Source organism: Elephas maximus, chromosome 2, assembly GCF_024166365.1.
Source record: "Elephas maximus indicus isolate mEleMax1 chromosome 2, mEleMax1 primary haplotype, whole genome shotgun sequence".
Taxonomy (NCBI): domain Eukaryota; kingdom Metazoa; phylum Chordata; class Mammalia; order Proboscidea; family Elephantidae; genus Elephas; species Elephas maximus.
Window position 1 is genome coordinate 70,366,773 of NC_064820.1, and position 13,901 is coordinate 70,380,673.

The 13,901-nt window shown below is 35.2% G+C and overlaps 2 protein-coding genes across 7 annotated transcripts in view; one reads left to right on the forward strand and one right to left on the reverse strand.

Annotated features, from left to right (window-relative positions):
• Window positions 1–7,373, forward strand: part of PPWD1 (peptidylprolyl isomerase domain and WD repeat containing 1) — a 30,386-nt gene extending 23,013 nt beyond the window's left edge. For 3 of the 5 annotated variants that reach the window (XM_049864278.1, XM_049864294.1, XM_049864288.1), the window contains 4 exons: window positions 1,421–1,602; window positions 2,827–2,908; window positions 4,897–5,079; window positions 6,637–7,372. In XM_049864278.1, the coding sequence (XP_049720235.1) occupies window positions 1,421–1,602; window positions 2,827–2,908; window positions 4,897–5,079; window positions 6,637–6,780 (591 nt within the window). In that variant the 3' untranslated portion in view covers window positions 6,781–7,372. Of the gene's footprint in view, window positions 1–1,420; window positions 1,603–2,826; window positions 2,909–4,896; window positions 5,080–6,636 lie in introns of all 5 variants that reach the window. The other 2 variants (XM_049864269.1, XM_049864302.1) reach the window with 2 other exon arrangements.
• Window positions 7,374–10,103: 2,730 nt separating this feature from the next.
• TRIM23 (tripartite motif containing 23) overlaps window positions 10,104–13,901 on the reverse strand; it is a 51,972-nt gene continuing 48,174 nt past the window's right edge. For both annotated transcript variants that reach the window (XM_049864394.1, XM_049864402.1), the window contains one exon: window positions 10,104–11,945. In XM_049864394.1, coding sequence (XP_049720351.1) covers window positions 11,766–11,945 — 180 coding nt within the window. In that variant the 3' untranslated portion in view covers window positions 10,104–11,765. The remainder of the gene's footprint in view (window positions 11,946–13,901) is intronic.

Consider the following 13,901-nt stretch of genomic DNA (forward strand, 5'->3'; position numbering starts at 1 on the left):
CTTAATGGTCTGACTGAGACTGGAAGGACCCCAGTGATCATGGCCCCCAGATCTTCTGTTGGCCCACTACAGGAACCATCCCCGAAGCCAGCTCATCAGACATGGATTGGACTGGACAGTGGGTTGGAGAGGGATGCTGGTGAGGTGTGAGCTACTTGGTTTGGGTGGACACTTGAGAGAATGTTGGCATCTCCTGTCCGAAGGGGAGATGAGAGGGTAGAGGGGCTTAGAAGTTGGCAAAATGGTCACGAAAAGAGAGTGGAACGAGGGAGCGGGCTGTCTAATGGGGGGGAAGTAACTGGGAATATATAGGAAGTTGTGTATAAGTTTTTATGTGAGAGACTGACTTGTAAACTTTCACTTAAAGCACAATAAAAATTATTTTAATAAAAATGGGTTAAAAAAAAAGATTCCTTAGAAAAGTGGAGAACAACATGTTAAGACAATAACATCCTAACTTGCTTATTTATTTTGATTCTATCCAAGCGGATGAAGGAATGGCATTAGGCAAGTTGGGGACTAGGCAACTAGCTTTGCCTTACTAGAATGCGATTGGCATCGGGTAGAGCTTTCTTAGGCGAGAAGATTTCTACTTAGTGAGAGTCAAATAAAAGAAACAGGCCTTTAGAATTCCAGAGTTTTAGTAACCAAAGGGTTTTTCTCCTTTCTCCCTACATCCTGGGAATGGTGAGATTTCTAGCAACTGCACTCAAAATCTGCATCCTTTCTCCCAAGCCTCTGGGTTTAGATAGTTCAGATGGGGCTCTCTATAAAAAAAAAAAAAAGAAGGTCAAGATCCATTACTGAATAATTTTTGTGAATCCTCATCCCATCTTGTACCAGGTCCTGCACACAGTAGTAATAACAATTGTTAATATTTATATAACACCCTTCTATGTGTTAGGCATAGTTCTCTAAGCATTTCATTTAATCTTCACAATAGGTACAGTTATTCCCATTTTATGAATGAGAAACTGAAGAAATTAACTTACTTCCCCTAAGTCACAAAACTAGTAAGTGGCCCAGATGAAATTCAAGCACAGTAAACCTAAATAGTGTAAAGTGAATAACACATAAGTTAGGACATACAAGTAGAAATACAGAATTATATCAAAACCATATCTTATTAAATGTGTAGCCAAGAAAATTCCCACCCAAAAGGAAATCTCATTGGAAATCATACATCTTTCCTATATATATTTATATATATATTACATGGATTATTTTCATAGTAGCCAAATGTAAACATAATTTAACTGCCTCACATGTCCTGTGGTGGGAAGTGATTTCTGAATTAAAGATTTATTCTGATGTGAATTCTTATTTTACTCAAAAACTTTATTAGAAATGAAATTTTCTTGTTCATAAATTTTTACCAGATGAAAAATTTAGTAACTCAGTTTTTATTTTCCTCTCTAAGTTTACCAAACGAGAACCAGAAGATACAAAAAGTGCAGATTCTGACCGAGATGTTTTTAATGAAAAACCTTCTAAAGAAGAAGTCATGGCAGCTACTCAAGCTGAAGGACCTAAACGAGTTTCAGATAGTGCCATTATCCATACAAGCATGGGAGACATTCACATCAAACTTTTTCCTGTTGAGTATGTACTATTTTTGTTGTTTTAAGTAAACATCAATGTAAATGTGTATATTTGAGGAACTTATGCAACTTAAAATTCTTATTAAGTGAACATCCCAACTCTCGGTTTTGTGGCTTCCTTGTTATAACTACCTTTCCTCTCAGAGCATAAGGATGGCTAATTATTTTTCATTCCTGACCATTTGCTAGACATCTACTACCTCCTCTTTTAGTTCCAGTAGCTATATGGCTTAAAAATTAGTTCTAACCAAAAACATAAGGACTTTAATTGAAAACAAAATTCAGTTTTCTTAGGTGAGAAGATTTCTACTTACTGAGAGTCAAACAAAGGAAACAGGCCTTAAGAATTCCAGAGTTTTAATAACCAAAGAGTTTTTCTTGTTTTTCCTGAAAATATTGTGGACAGTTTAAAAGTTTGCAAAATGAATATGCAATGTCAAATAGAATAAAATATCTTTGGCTATCTGATCCTAAGGGTGACATCTTTTACAACACCTCTACTTAAAAGTACTTATGTATTCTGAAAGTGAATGTTTCTGTCATACCATGTCTTGGCACTGAACAAAGAACTAGGCACTTCTAAACTCCTGGTCAGTCTCATTTCAAGTGCTCAGAACCCATGCACCTAGTAAGCCTATTTCCTGATGCATTTAGTGCAAGATTCTCTTGACTCACCCCTCCATTCCCAGCTCTGAGAGCTATTACAAGACAATACACCACATTAAATCATTTCATGAAATTAGTTAATATTATTGAGAAAGCTTTATACCCTGAGTGTGTGATTGTCATTTAAAGTTGACTAAATTTAAGAGTTACTGGCTTTTGAATAAGTCCTTGGGCAGGAATCTGTCACTGTACTACAACATTGTTTTTATTAAGAAAATTACCTTTTCTAGGAACTCATCTCACCATATACAGTGAATTATATGTATTAAGGTGCTATGGTTAATTTTTTTTTAAACTGCTAAATGACTCAAATCTAAAAACTGTCAAACTCAAATATAATAAGCAATCATAATCTAAACATACTAAAATAATAAGAATATACTACTATGTATTTGCCCTTTCAATTCTTGCTTATCCTGAGACTTAAGGAATTATGGAAAAAATACTGTCCTTCTGAAACATTCAGAAAATATTGAAAACATTAGGAAACAGAACTGCAAAAAAAATGGTCTTATGATACTTCAAATCGGTTTCATATTTTTACTATGTATCTTTTTAGGTGCCCCAAGACAGTGGAAAACTTCTGTGTTCACAGCAGAAATGGTTATTATAACGGGCATACATTTCACCGTATAATTAAGGTAAGTTATGCAAATTTCTTGTGATTTAAGGAACAGTACGTTATCGTAAACAGCCACAACAGTGGACTCAAAACATCCCGATGAAGATGGTGCAGAACTAGGCAATGTTTCATTCTGTTAAGCATAAGGTCATGAGTCAGAGCTGACTACAGCAACTTACAACAACACACGTTATTGTATAATAAGAGGTTTAGCCTATTCCTTCACATTTACCAGTTTAGTAAAAGGGAACAGAAATATGGATTATGAAAGCCAGAGGAAGAATGGGTGGTCATGAATATCAGATCTAGAAGCAAGAACAGGAATAACAGTATGCTTATCTTTTTAGAAACAGTGTAGCAATATCTTGTATGCAACTAAGTCCCGTTGCTATTGACTCTGACTCATAGCGACCCTGTAGGACTGTGTAGAACTGCCCCATAGGCTATATATCTTTACAGAAGCAGACTGCCACATCTTTCTCCCACGGAGTGACTGGTGGGTTCAAACCACCAACCTTTTGGTTAGCAACCAATCACAAACCACTACACCAACAAGGCTCCCTTATGCCGCTAAAGCAAAGGATGATGAGTGTAGGATGAAGGTAATGCCGAGATAAAACCAATAGCCAAGGTAACTTGTTCCTAGTGGCTGGCTAAGTCTAAATCTAGAATAAAAGATTTTAAATAATAAGAGAGGCACCCATTCTGTAAGAGCCACTATTGTACCTAAAGAGCAGAGTGAGCCTCAGCCCTGGGATCTGTTGATTATCATTCCATAAATTAGATGGGGTAGTGACATAGCTCTTGATGATTGGCAGGTCAGAAATGGCAGGAGGAGAAGTCAGAGTTCAGGGTTCTAAAGAAATTAGCAAAGAGGCTCATGAAATCCAGGGTGGCTGGGGGAGAGAGGGAGGAGAGTGGGGTAAAAGAAGGTAACTGTGACAGAATTAATGGTCTAAACTTTAGTGGGCAGAGAGCAAGAGATAATGGGACATTCTGTAGAGGACTGATGAAATTATAGTAGGAGAAATGGCATTATCGGAAGGGCCAATGCATTTTTTTTCCAGTTGTGAAAGATGAATACTTCCATTCAGCAAACAGATTAAATTCCTTTATTATAGCACATTGTGTGAATAAAATAGTTTCTTCCCTCAAGGAACTCAATTGGTGGGAAGGAACAGGCATATGAATGTGATGAACGGTTATATGAAGGACAAATAGAAGGCAAAACCAAACCCCTTGATGTTGAGTCAATTCCAACTCATAGCAAACCTGTAGGACAGAGTAGAACTGCCCCATAGAGTTTCCAAGGAGCAGCTGGTGGATTTGAACGGCCAACCTCTTAATTTGCATCCGAGCTCTTAACCACTGTGCCACCAAGGGCTCCAAAAGAAAACAAAAAACCAAAACATCAAACCTATTGCTGTCGAGTTGATTCCGACAAGAACCCATTAATTCTAAGTAAAAAATGTAGATACCTTAAAACCTTATTTTCTTGCACATTATGTAAGACATAAAATACTATATAGTATCTTATGACTTGTTTATAGAATTAACTGGTATTAATTATTGAGAAAGACATTATATGTCTTTTGCATATATACATATATACATTTGCAGACCTTTGCATATTTGATTATTGAGAATAAGGTATTGGTTCAGCAATGGAATGCATCATCCAAGTTAAACTTATTAAAGGTTTAATGGAAACCCTGGTGGTGGCTTAGTGGTTAAGTGCTACAGCTGCTAAGCAAAAGGTCGGCGGTTCAAACCCACCAGGCGCTCCACTCATAGTGTCCTATAGCATCACTATGAGTGGGAATCGACTTGATGGCAATGGGTTTGGTTTTTTGGTTTTTAAGGGCTCAATCAAGTAACTTTATAGAGTGTTAAGGAAGTTAAGATTTCACTGAATACAAAGTACTATCGGAAGAAATACATAAAACTCCAAAGTATACATATATAGAAAAGCACAGTGTAATATGCTTTTTCTTTTTTTCTGTTAAGGGCTTCATGATTCAGACTGGAGATCCAACAGGTACTGGTATGGGAGGAGAAAGCATATGGGGAGGAGAGTTTGAAGATGAATTTCATTCAACATTACGACATGACAGACCATATACACTCAGCATGGCCAATGCTGGATCAAATACTAATGGATCCCAGTTTTTTATAACAGTGGTACCAACCGTAAGTACAGCAACACTATAAGCCAGAGATCCACAGGCTATGATCTAAGAGAGTGAATTTAGTGAAAGAGAGCTGCATTATTCTCTGCCATTATTTATTTATATATGCTAGGATATAAAAATGAAAACAATTTAGAGAGAAAAAATATAGAATTACCTAACAAATCCGTTTTTACTTGGCAAAACAATACTTTCAGGTACTAGGGAGTACAGTGGACTATGTGATTCACGATACTTAAGTTTCAACTCTGCCACTATTGATTGTTCAATATGAAACAAATTATTTCACATCTCTGGACCTGCTGTCCCCTCTTCAGAATGCACAGATTAGAGTATATGAATTCCTGATTTCAAAACTTTTTTTCCACATTTTTGTATCTCTGAAATCAGAACATTTCACAATCAATGGCATTTTAGATTTCAGGAAATACTGTATAAAATCATCTAGCTCTACTGCTATGCAGTTTCACAAAATGATAAAAATTACATTATTTTTTTAAATTAAGCACCAAACACTGAAGAAAGGAGAGAGGTTTATAACTAACACATGCCAGGTCAGGTACATAGTCTCATTTAATATTCACAATACTTTGGTATCACTATACCTGTTGCCATCAAGTTGTTCCTGACTCTTAGCAACCCTACAGGACAGAGAAGAACTGTTCTACAGGGTTTCCAAGGAATGCCTGGTAGATTTGAACTGCTGACCTTTTGATTACCAACCATAGCTCTTAACCGCTACGCCACCAGGGTTTCCTGCTATTGTTAATACCCAATTTTAAATCCTCATCTGTTATTTAAAACTGGGTATAGTGAGATCAGTTTTAAATAACAGATGAGGAAACCAAGGCTTCCAGCCAGTTCATTATGGTTCAAACCCCTCTTGAGAATTAGCATTTCCACCCCCAGATATACTGAATCAGAATCTACATTTTTACAAGATCCCTGAGGTGATTCTTATGTATAATAGATTTTGAAAACCAGCGTTCTACTAGTGGTTCTCAGAATTGGTCCCTACCAGCAGCATTAGTAGCTCCTGGGAACTTGTTAGAAATGCAGATTCTCAGCAGGGGTTCAAACCTGAATGAACCAGTTTGAAGCCCAAGGAGGAAACAGTGGGACATATTTAATTTCCAAAAAGCCAAGTAGCAGAGCCAGTATTTGAATTCCCATCTAACACCAAAGCACACATTGCTTATTAAACTACTCCATACTGCCTCTTAGTTGTTCAGGTAGGGTTTCTGCAGAGAACTTTTAAAGCCTGAGCTATAACATTTTAAGCCATGCAAAGTAACTTGCCTTTAGCAAACTTCTTCTAGCTTCCTTTGGTCTGCAGGATCCAGATTTTTATGAAATGTTATTATACTATACTTTCATATTTTTTTCATTTAAACATGGAAATTGATTTTAAGAGCTGCTAAGTGAAATTACTGTACTTCTTTTTTAATTGTATACTAAAATGAAGCGTACATTTAAAATTTCTTTAATTTGCTCACCCAGAGGGTGTGATTTAAGAAATGTAGGTTTACAAAGATTTTCCATTTGTCCTCCAACACAGCCTTGGCTTGATAATAAGCACACAGTGTTTGGACGAGTGACTAAAGGAATGGAAGTTGTACAAAGGATCTCCAACGTCAAAGTCAATCCCAAAACAGATAAACCCTATGAGGATGTCAGCATCATAAATATTACCATCAAGTAAAATAAGATATGCTTCATTATATTTGCAAATTAAAATATACATATATTAAACATAGAACTGTTTTACACTGAGAAGCTCTAAGACTTGCTAAACATACAAATCACGTTTTAGGGATGCAATATTGTACTTTTATATTTTTCATTAAAGGACATTTTTTAAAAACTCTGCCTTTGATTTTTTCATACAATTATTTCTCATACAGAGGTGATAAATTGAAATGGACTAAACGTAGGCAAAAAGCTCTCCTTATAGATAATTTCTAATGAGACTCAAAACCATGTTAACCATACTGGTATAGATTTGTTTCCTTAACTTTTTAAAAATCTGCCAGATATTCTGCTCTTACGGTGTGTTTCCTTAGATCCATGAAAAAAAGGTCCTAGTATCTGATAGCATATACCATTTCTTTTCTTTGATAAAGTTTGTATTTCATGCCAATTAGTTTTGTCTTTCTTTTCAGCATTGTTAAGTAGCAAGCAGCTGTAAGTAAAGTTTCAGTGAGTAAATAGGAAGTCCCCTTTGGTCAAAAGTGTTAAATTCCTCAATTATTATAAAATATTCTTTAAAATATGAGAATCAGAATAAAATGAATACCTGAGTCATTGGTTTTGTATGTAAGTTCATTTACTATTTTCATGTTCTTTTTCCATTATAGCTAAACAATTGTTTTCTGTCCTCAAAGTACAGCATGTCTTTTCTTACGTTAGTCAATATCCCATGATATAATACACCTTCAAGAACATATACATTGAGTAAAAATTATAGCATCTGTCTTATCCAGTGCTGCTATAACTGAAATACCACGTGAGGGTGGCTTTAAACAAACAAATTTATTTTCGCACAGTATAGGAGGCTAGAAGTCTGAATTCAGGGCACTGGCTCTACAGAAAGGCGTTCTCTCCCTTTCTGCTCTGGAGGAATGTCCTTGTCTTTTGAGCTTCTGCTCCTAGGCAGTCTTCATGTGGCTTGGCATCTCTCTTCCCCCATCTCTGCTTCTTGGTTGCTTAATCTTTTTTGTATCTCAAAAGAGATTGATTTAGGACACACCGTACGCTAATGCCGTCCATTAACGTAACAAAGACAGCTCATTCCCAAATGGTATTAAAACCAAGCACATAGAAGTTAAGATTTATTGTTGTTAGATACCTTCAAGTCAGTTCTGACTCACAGTGACCCTATGTACAACAGAACAAAACACTGCCTGGTTCCTCACTATCCTCAGAACTGTTGCTATGTTTGAGCCCATTGTTTGTCAACACGTTTTTGGGGAACATAATTCAATCCATAACAGCATCTAATAATGAGAGATTTAATAGAAACGAGCTATAAAACACTGACTTCTAAGTCTTGTATTGATTTCATTTCTTCATTTGCTCTTAAACTTCGTAACTACTTCTTAACTATTAAAAACAACTGCTAGTTTCCAGACACACTCTTCAAGAAACTTACTAACATGTTCAGCAGACCTACTTACAGAATTCACACTCTTATGCTTTAAATCTAAGCTTACGCTTTTCCTTCTACTGATGTGCAGGATCATTTCCTTTATTCATTTTATACCACAAATTCTTGTAAATGGGAAAATATGCCAATTTACACTATTTTAAACTAATACGTTCCTTTTTAAAAGTAGAACAAAGTTGGACGTAAAAAGACATTTCACTATGACATTTCACTTCTTAATTTTAGGCGTTTAGACTTACCTACTTTTTTTACCTAGCAATTTATTCGTGCCTAAAAGCTTAATCATAAATTTTGGGCAATGCTGCCACCAGGTGGTAAATTAAGGTTATATTTTTGCTTTGAGTGAAAATCACATTTCATTCATGAACTTTTCCATTGCATGTCAAAAATTTAACAGAATCATGAGACCTAAAAAACACTTATTGACAGATGTCTTTTAAAGCATGTTTAAAATTATTAGCAACGTACAATCTGATATTTATTAACCCTTTTCATTTTTTTTTTTTAAAAGAGCACAACTGTTACCACTTTGCAAATTGAGAAATAGCCCAAGGTTACATAAAAAACCTTTCTCTTAGCAATATTAGTTCATAAGCTACAACTAAGTTTTCAAAGTCATTTTCTAAACCAGTCGTCCAAAATGCTATGTTCTCATGAAATAAAGTTAAAAAATTTAAAAGCAGTAGTTTCACTCGATTCAATGAAGAAAATGTTAGTTCCCCAAACACTATAGTTGCACTCATTTAAATGTGACCTAAATTGCAAATCAGAATAGGTTATTTCCAAATCTTTGCTTTATCAAACTACATCTTAAATTGACATGAAAGTCAATCCCCTCCATTTTATTTTATTGTTCCCTTAACCACAGTATGAATATGACTTAAACTGGCTACTAGCAATAATACTGGATATATGGTTCAAGAAACAAAATTTCTTATAATAATGATAACCCAGTAAAAACAGTGCCCTCGGGTCGATTCCGACTCATAGCGACCCTATAGGATAGAGTAGAACTGCCCCATAGTTTCCAAGGAGCACCTGGCAGATTTGAACTGCCGACCCTTTGGTTAGCAGCCATAGCACTTAACCACTGCAGCACCAAAGTTTCCATAATAATGATAGGCCTTTAAAATGATCTTAACATTCTACTGCTAGGGTTGCTATGAAGTGGAATCAACTTGGCAGCAAAGGGGTTTTTTTTGGTGGCGCAGTAGTTAAGTGTTTGGCTGCTGACCAAAAGGTCTGTTCGAAACCACCGGCCACTCCTTGGAAACCTTACGGGGCAGTTCTATTCTCCTACAGGGTCCCTGTGAGTCAGAATCAACTCGATGGCAACGGGTCTTTTTTTAGTTTTACACCGATCATATATTTATGTCATGCAAATAATGGCTTCTGCTAGCTATAAAGCATTCCTGAACTATAGCCCAGGGCTAACCACTTGTCAGACTTGCTCTACATAAACCGTATTAATAAACTTTAGGCTTAATACAGAATTTCAGAGCTAAGAGGCAAATTTTATTAGATTGTATTTAAAACCTCTTGTTCTTAAATTTGGTACTTCCCCAGGGAAACTAGCACATTCGTAAGTAACGATTAGTAAAAGAATACAACCACAAATAGTAATAGAAATCTGAAAAAAATATTAAAAAAAAAATCACACAAGCGCTATTGTTATATACTGTACAATCAAATTCAAGCACAGGTTTAAGCACATTATTTAACTTGTATTCAATATACTAATGAATTACAAAGTTAAGCAAAATGTGCAAAATAAACTTAATAATTTACAAGAAAGCCAAGTTCATATGCTAGTGTTACACTTTTTTCCAATCACCTAGTAGAGAAAACAGTCCAAGGGCTCACAGGCAAATGCAACAACTTTTTTATTTTTCACAGTTACTGAAATCAGTCAAATATTAAATAATTTAACTCAGAAGTATTACTTATGCACACAAATGACACTTGTCAACAGCATAACCTTGCACTTGAAAAAATGAAGGATGAGATATTTACATATTTACACACTGCCCGTAACACTGATGGGCTGTTTTTTAATGCTTTGCTAAAAGTTTTGTTTTTAAACAAACAAAAATACGTTTGAAAAGACTGAACTGAAACAATGCCACCTAAAGGCCACATCTTTTCATCAGATGTCTTTGTCCTTAATAAGACAGTTAAATTAGTAAGATTTAAGATTCAACTTCATCCTAAAATATGAAGAATAGTAAAAAAAAGCATGGCATCCCAATTTAGCTATTTTTAAATATAATAAATCATGCTTCCATAATAAAGGAGTAACCTTAAAAACTCAAAAACAGTAAAGAGCACAAAATTTTTAAACTTACACTCAGAACACTGCATAATAAACGTGATGTAAACTTTTCAAACATTTCTTCCTTTCCTTAGACATTTTATTCCTCCTAAATAACTTTCCAAGGCCTTGTTAAGGAGAGCTTTGTTCATATCTTATTGTCAAAAAAATGCACTTATTTTTGGCAAAATATGGTCAAGTAATTAATGTAATAAGCATTTAGCGCTGTCTAAACAACTTCCCATAACCTAAAGGTAGTTTTTTATTTGGGTCTCTTTGTTTTATGGAAAGCCGACCCTGGTTCTATGTGTAACTTACTACGTTTTCCCTATAGTCCCATTAAGAATGCAATATTATTTTTAAAAGAAATACTACTAAGTACTTTAAATATGTTGAAAAATAGAGGCACCTGTTTAGAGTTTTGACCTAGGTTCACCCCTGGAAATGGGTCTTGCATAAGTGAAGGTGAACTAGAAATTGACTTTCACACTTTTATTAATGTTCTTCGATTTGGTACTAATGTGACAAGTATGATCAATCAGGCCTAGTTAAATAACATTTCATTGTCTTACTGTTTTGTACAAAATGCTTTAGAAGAACGTTTTAATAAAACACTCTATCAAACATTAATTTTTTAAGTATATAGCTTATAGTTCTTAGCATTAAAGGTATTCTTTCATACTGAGCATAAAAGTAAAGGAATCCTATTACCCAAAGACATGGTTTGGATTCTATTTCTTTAACCCACTGCCATTTTTGCTACTAAATACTGCCAAAATTCAGTGAAAAGGTAAGTTAAAGAAGAAACAATGCTTCATTTGCTGCCTAAGAGAGGTGCCATTAGGCACTCAATGGCTATTCTTTTTTCATTCAAAGAATAAACCTCCACTTACCCTTTCTGTGTGACTACTTCTGTCCCAATATTTGGGTTGCATAAAATCTGAAAAACTTAAATAACAAATTTACTTTTAAAAAAAATGTAAATTCAAGAAATCACTATTTAATCCACTTTTTTAATCTGCGCAGATATTTAAATTTCCCTGCAGAATAATTTTTTAAAAGCAATATTGTACTAAATTCTCAATCCAAGATTCTATTTATATAAACACCCTAAATTAACTGCCATCTTTGAGATGCAGAATTTCTTACAACATATTATGTGCAAAATAACTCTTAACCACAAAACTTTAAACAACTGCTGCATTTAAAATCAAGCAACATCCAATACTCCAGCAGCCACAAGTTGCCGTGAGAGCCAGTCCAACCCTTCATACAGTCCCATACCACTTCGAGCATCACAGCCCTGAATATACCAACTACGGCCACAGCACAGTTTATGGAGACTGAGAAGTTCAGTGATTTCTTCTACTGAAAGTGCTCCAGCAACATCCTGAAAGATATATACACATCATTAATTTGTATCAGTCCATTCAAATTATCATTCTCCTAATTATTACTATTGCTATAGAAATTTGTTGACATCCTTCTAACAGAAGCCTAAACAAAAGTAAAACCCAAATTTACCTTTCAATTATTTATTCTGAGATTAATAAGCATAGAAAAATTAGAGTTTTGGTTAAAACTATTTTATATATACGGGGGTAGTGATGGTTCCATGATAGAATTCTCGCCTTGCATTGGGAGACCTGGGTTTGATTCCTGGCCAGTGCACCTCATGCACAGTCACAATTTGGCCATCAGTGGAGGCTTGTGTGTTGCTATGGTGCTGAACAGGTTTCAGCAGAGCTTTCAGACTAAGAGGAACCAGGAAGAAAGGCTTGGTGATCCACTTCTGAAAATCAGCCAATGAAAACCTTATGGATCACAGTGGTCTGATGTGCAGCCAATCATGGGGATGGTGCAAAACCGGGCAATGTTTTACTCCATTGTGCACGGGGTTGCCATGAGCTGAGGGGCTGACTCTGTCAGCTAACAACAACATATATAATATACAAATTCTTTCTCTAAGGATAGCCTTACAATGAAATCAATAAAGGCCATGCAACCTGGATGAAAGATACTGCCCAAGGCATAATACCAACTTAAAAATTAAACAGAAATTAACACATACATACCATAAAATATGGTTTATAAGTAGGATTTATATAATGAAGAGTTCATTTCTCTCTCACCTCAAACACTCCCACTTCCCAGAAGCGACCACCAGTAGCAATTTTTAACATATTTTTTCCAGAGATTTTCCATGCACATTCATGCAAATAAGCACAAACAGAAGCATACTCTAGACTGTTTTGTATCCTACAGTTTTCAGGGTTTTTTTTTTTTTTTTACTTACACATTTTGAGAATAGAGATCTTTCCATTATAAGCACAAGCAGATTTTTCACATTATTTTTAACATCTGAACTGTTTTATGTTGTATGTACCAACTCAACAGTTGGTACACACAAGTCATGTACTTATATGTTACTACAAATCTACCTACTTATCTACCCTCTAGTAATGTATCCTACAAATATCCTAAAACCTTACCCTACAGATCATTTTGCAAAATGTATGTAAAGATACATATATCTTTCTATACCTATTCTGTTCAGATATTTAATTTTCCCACAAAATAATTGTTAGAATAACTTTTAATGCCATATTATACTGAATGCCTAATCCAAGACTTATTTATGCATCCTAAATTAATGACCACCCTTGAGATATAGAAGTTCCTACAACATATATGGGCAAAATAACTCTTAACCACAAAACTTTAAACACCTGCCTTTAAAATCAAGCAACATCCAATACTCCAGCAGCCACAAGCTGTGGTGAGAGCCAGTTCAAACTCTTCACACATATTTGCAAAATTATGTGTAGGATAATCTTAGAATATTTGTCTGCAGGATACATTACTAGAGGTAGAATTGCAAGGTAAAAAGGGCATGTGCATCTAAAACTTTAACAGGTACTGACAATATGCCCTTCAAGAAAATCTATCAGTTTAATAACCACATCATACTGAGTCTCTGAGCATTATCGAACATCTTCATCTTTAACAATCTGATCGGTGGAAAACATTATTTTACTTTGTCTTATTTGCATGTCTTTAAGTATGGCTGAATGTACTGGCTCTTGGTTTTTTTTTTTAAACGGGAAAATTACTTATTCTTCATCCTACTCTTCCCTTGCTATGCTATCTAAGCTCCTCTATTTCACATAAAAGCATCCTCATCCTCCTAGCAGCTTAGGCTCAAGATCTAGGAATCTTCAGCTACTCCTTGTACTTCATCTTCCCCATTCAATCACCAAATTCTAACAATTCTACCTCCCCAAAATCTCTTCAATCTGCTTCCAACTTTCTACTCCTTTAATTTAGGACCTCATGACCTCTCTCA